Source organism: Nicotiana attenuata, unplaced genomic scaffold, assembly GCF_001879085.1.
Source record: "Nicotiana attenuata strain UT unplaced genomic scaffold, NIATTr2, whole genome shotgun sequence".
NCBI lineage: Eukaryota > Viridiplantae > Streptophyta > Magnoliopsida > Solanales > Solanaceae > Nicotiana > Nicotiana attenuata.
This window is the reverse complement of record NW_017670668.1, coordinates 86,981-92,312: the sequence shown is the minus strand read 5'-3', so window position 1 is coordinate 92,312 and position 5,332 is coordinate 86,981. Positions and strand designations below refer to the sequence as shown.

The following is a 5,332-nucleotide window of genomic DNA, read 5'->3' as shown; positions in this document are numbered from 1 at the left end:
GCAATTATGATAATTTACTAGACGCACTCTCTCAAGCTACGCTAGCTGGATTCGCATTACAGTTCACTTAGATCGCACCCGAGGTATCGTTATCTCTAATCCAACCTCTAAACCCTCAGTTATGACTCTCGCCTATACTCCGGGAGTGATGTTGTTCAAACAACTACCTAAATATGCACTCTCTCTCAAGCAGATACATAATAAATAGGAACAGCTAATTGAGGATCCTTTCAATTAACTACAATCAAAACATAGTTGAACAAATAGAGATTAAACTAATTCAAATCTATATTACTTATAACAACCAATTCATCCCCAACGGGTTTCACCAAAACCTTAGATTAGAAAAGTTAGCTACTCATGAAAATAACAAAAATCACAAAAGAATTCATATTCAAAGGTAAAAGAACAAAGAAGAAGATTAAAGATTGATGCCCAATGATCCTCCTTGCCTCTTGCCCTTCCTTCTGATGTTTTTCACTTCCAAAAATCATTCTCTCATTTCTTGGCCGGCTTCCCTCGTTTAATATAGGGTTTAGGGCTTAAAATCCCGTATTTTGCACTTTGGTCCCTGAAGTTTACGCGTCCTGCCGCGGTCCTACCGCGGTTACGCCAGGTCCGCGGCCAGAGTGGCTTTCAGAATCTGCAGCAGTGTTCTGCCGCGTCAGGTCCGCAGTCGTAGTTTCAATCGCGTTTTTGACCCTGTTAAGTTTGGAATTTGGAAAAACTTACAACATGAAAGTTATAGTCCTTTGAGTTAGCTTTCCAAGCATATATTGTGGAGCCCAAATGGAGTTCTGAGCGAAAAGTTATATCCATTTTACTAGACAGTGCGCGATATGCCTACTCGATTCTTCGTTCGCTCTAACTATCATCCGTTGACCCCAAACACGATCCCGGCTTAATTCCTTGAGCTTTTACTCAGACTTCAAAGCTCTAAATCACTTGAGTTCATTCCATAACATCTACATAGCTCGGAATCACTCCTACAAGGCATAAAACACACAGTTAGCGCAAGACACTAGCGATTAAAGCTCAAACTCAATTAAAGTGCAGTAAATTAGAGTGTAATAAGCGACTAAAATACGTAATTATAGTCTATCATCACCTATGCATGAATAAAAATAAGATTAGATATCGTACTGAAGTCTCTGATAACTTTTAGCTATTTCTTTGATACTCTGGCTGGTGTACATATGTGGTTTATAGTAAAACAATACTCTTTGGGTGCATCAATTTATCTCTTTAATATGATTATTTCTCTATAATCATAACGTCCAAAAAGATTCTTCTATGAATATGAGAACAATATTCAACTCATCATAGAGAGTCACTACTCAACTTCTTTTATCATCACCAAAACGTACAAAGTGATATCAAATGAATTGTATAATTAAAATCAATTAAAACAAATTGGTTTTGTGGCTCATTATTTTTTCTTAGTTTTATGTTAAATCTCCTAAATTATATTTATACATATAAGAAATCTAAAAATAAATTAAAGGAGCTACCTTGAGCTGTTTTCTAAAAGGAAGCACTACGAGTGAGTAATTGGGCATTTGAAAAAATTTAGAAGCATTATGGTACCTTTTTCCCAATATTTAGAACCATGGTGGGAGATTGAGGAATCTGAAATTGACACAGAACCTTATCCATGGAACTGCGGTTCACTGTTGCAAAATCTCTTTGTTCTTCGACATAATAAACGATATCATTTTTCTTATGCTATAGCTAGAATCACATTAACTGGAGCACGCGTTTCGATACGTGATGATGAATGAGATTAAGGATGGTTTATATCAGGTGGTATTTAAACTAATCATGCAGTTTATTTTCAAAATTGATATTACATTGCCTCAAACAAAAATGTTCATCGTACATGTTTTGGACGATACACATTTATTTGTTCAATCTGATGCACCCGGATTGACCCATAGTGCTATGGCATAATTTAAAGAGGTCGATGCATTTGAGAAGCCAATTTAGTGTTGTTTTCTCATATGGTCAACTTCACGTTATACTTTTAAGAGGGATATTAATGTCGATAACAAGAGTTCTGGTTAGACCAATTGAAACGGATAAAAAGAACATACACCAGGAATATCGTCTATACAAAAATATTATGCCAGATACATTTCATTACATATTTATACACCATAAATTAAAATAAGTAAAAACAATCATATTTATTTAATTAAGTTTTATTTGTTTATTTCCAAATAATATCCAATCTTCTTGATCTCGATAAACAAGTTATATACGATGATTAACATAAACTTGTACTTTATTAATTCATATATAATTATTTACTGAAATCTTTTCAATAACATTGTTATTATTTTACATACTGTATAATACATGATTCGATATACACGTGCAACGCACGTGCCGAGAGACTAGTATGTTAAAGTGAACAAATCTATTTTGTCATTCAATTTATAAAGGTGATGACCAGAATGCGTCTTTAAAAAATATTTATGTGAAAATAGTATGACTGCTAGTAGGAAAACTATGATTGTCGACCAAATTTGTTGTTCTTCCCCCAAAATGATGCTTCTTCTGTCCCAAAATTTTAATCTATTATTTTTCAAGGGTCAGTTAGACTGGATTTTTAAGTCATTCATCATATCAAAAGGAAATATTAACATTTAATAATTTTCTTATTGATGAGAGCTCATCTGAAAAAGTTTACCCACGAGAGCAGAATTAGAATTTTGGGACTGAGTTGTGCCCCCTATTGTACGTTGCATAACGAACTAAATGGCACACACCACAGATCTTGCTGCACTGCTGAAGTGGAATGCGACATACAAATAAATAACACTAAAATAAATTGTAAATATCATACACACACAAATCGAGGTTTCTTTATATTTTCATGCACAAGGGGTATTTACTAGACAACACCAGACTATAATTAACTAACTATATAATAATGATAACAAATGAAACAAGCACAGGCAGAGCAGAAGAAAAAACCTCACCAACACCAAAATAAAAATAAAAATAGAAACAAATATTTAAAACCAACACCAAAATAATGGGGCTAGACAACACAAAAGACAATTAATGTACAAAAAACATAATACTATGATGGATGCTAGGTCTCTATCTTGAGAAGGGAATTGAGTGATGTACTGTTAAATCTCTGTGCAAGACCTCGGATGACAAGGACTACAATGTCACGGAGATGTCGCGTTTGTACCAGTAAATCCACTTCATTATCACTGTCCACTACAATCCTCAGCCGATGTTGATCATTTCGGAATAGCTCCACCTGTACAATGACATGAATCTGGAGTTAATCTTAAGCATCTAACATTTATGTCATACATTTCCCACAGCATCCTAATTGCACACATTCTAGATTGAAAACAAACCTATACGGTAATGTATTAAACTAGTAGGTACCGGGTAACTCTGTCCAATAAGGTTTAGGCAGATAAGAAGAAACAACCTAGTAGTTTTTGTCTCTACTGAAATTTGAACCCTAGTCTCTAAGATCTGCCCAAACTTGGGAAATTTCACTGCCCGCTGACTTACAGACCAACTGACCTTCGCGCTCCAGAATGGATCTTTAGGACTCAATAAATAGGGTACCACCCCATGCCCGTGATCCAAGTAACCACAAGTCTGAATGAGCAACAGTGACGGTTTACTGTCCAAGAGAATATCCTAGTGTGGTCTAGTTAGTTTGTAGTTTGCCTTGTAAGTCCAACGTTGTGTGGAAACATATATCAACACAAAATTGTTTTCCGAGCTCCCAAGTCTTCTCTACTAACTTTATTTCCTTCTTCACATAATCATAGTGTGGTAATGATCAAGCCACATTTCGGGATACGGCTGAACCTAGCGTCTAACAAGAGGACAGTCGGCTTGGGTGGCGTACGTGGAGCTAGAACAAGTTTACGCCCATGATAAAGTGGAAGAATGAAAAGGACTGCAAATTTATATGCCCAATACCAATATTTAGAACAGAAACCGAGAGTCTCAACGATAGATTTACTTACGTGGAATGGAGGCGCATATGTTCCCCGAACCTCAGTTGTGGGAAAAGAAGTCTTAGAACCAGGTTTCACTACCTTTACCCTCTTTCTGTTGACTTCCAGAATTCTTCTTTCAAGATTCCCCACTCCTGGAACCTGCATAGTTGAAACCATAAGAAGTTTATCCCTGATCTATCTTACTATATGATTGGAAACTGAAACAAAATAATGAATGAAAAAGAACTAACTTTCTTCGTAGATTGATCCTTGTCACACAAGGCCTGCAATAATAACAAGAAGTAATTTATGTTAACACGCTGAAAATAACAGCACAGGGAAATAATATCATGCTAGGGCTGGGAGAAGATGTAAACAGGATGATTAATATTCTTTTATTGACAAGGTAGTTTTAATAATGAAGCACAGTACTAAGATAGTACGGTGGAGATACAAAAACCAGAATAACTGGCCAGGGATCCTATTATAGCTGCAAGAACCCAAAAAACGTAAACTGATTAATATATTGCTGCAAAAAATTATATATTGCAGCAAGCATAAACAACTGATCATGAAATGTGACACCAAACTAATTTAAACTTCAAAGACGCAGCTTGATGCAAGTTATGCACCAAGCTTATTTGACTTCAAAAAGTGCTAAACAGACAGACAGACAGACAGGTTGCATTTCTCCGGAGACTCTCCACTTCCACGCCTTGCTGAAAAACTAGATATAAACAACCAATTACAAATTTTAATCAGAACATATCACTGAATCGGCCAATCTACAGCATATTTGATTAGGGAACTTGAAGCGCTTTGCATGCAAGCAAACGTCGGACGATTACATTCATCTTAATAAACTTAAACATCCTTTAACCAAATTAAATGTCATATTTTATTCTGCGTTATTTTGTAGATAATAGATGAAAATATTAAATATATATTAACTCAAATTAAGCCGTGGAATGCCTGGAAAACTTCTTTTGATACTCTAATATGTTCATAAGATACTTATCTTTTATACTCCAAAATATTCATAAAGAGTACAAATGATTTTAAGACGTGCAGAGATAGGTACAGCATACACATTTTCCATCAATGCAAAGACGGACAGTTGTAAGACGGTATTGAGAGAGTAAAATAGGTTTCATAAAGTAAACATTCATTCCCAGAATATAAGCACAATTACAGCCAATTTACAAAAAAGAGGCATTATACAGGCTCTATCACAGCCCCCGCCTTCTTTTATCATTTTCCCTAGCAGTTTTTTATTTATGCAGCTCAATTTTAAGTAAGTTCAAGAATATATATATATATATATATATATATATATATATATATATATA

At 35.0% G+C, this 5,332-nt stretch overlaps 1 protein-coding gene across 2 annotated transcripts in view; it reads right to left on the bottom strand.

Moving 5' to 3' along the window:
* Positions 1-2,808: 2,808 nt before the first annotated feature.
* LOC109242079 (187-kDa microtubule-associated protein AIR9) overlaps positions 2,809-5,332 on the bottom strand; it is a 28,091-nt gene continuing 25,567 nt past the window's right edge. For both annotated transcript variants that reach the window (XM_019408907.1, XM_019408908.1), the window contains exons 36-38: positions 4,235-4,267; positions 4,011-4,142; positions 2,809-3,277 (exon numbers count right to left, since the gene is read on the bottom strand). In XM_019408907.1, the coding sequence (XP_019264452.1) occupies positions 3,101-3,277; positions 4,011-4,142; positions 4,235-4,267 (342 nt within the window). In that variant the 3' untranslated portion in view covers positions 2,809-3,100. The remainder of the gene's footprint in view (positions 3,278-4,010; positions 4,143-4,234; positions 4,268-5,332) is intronic.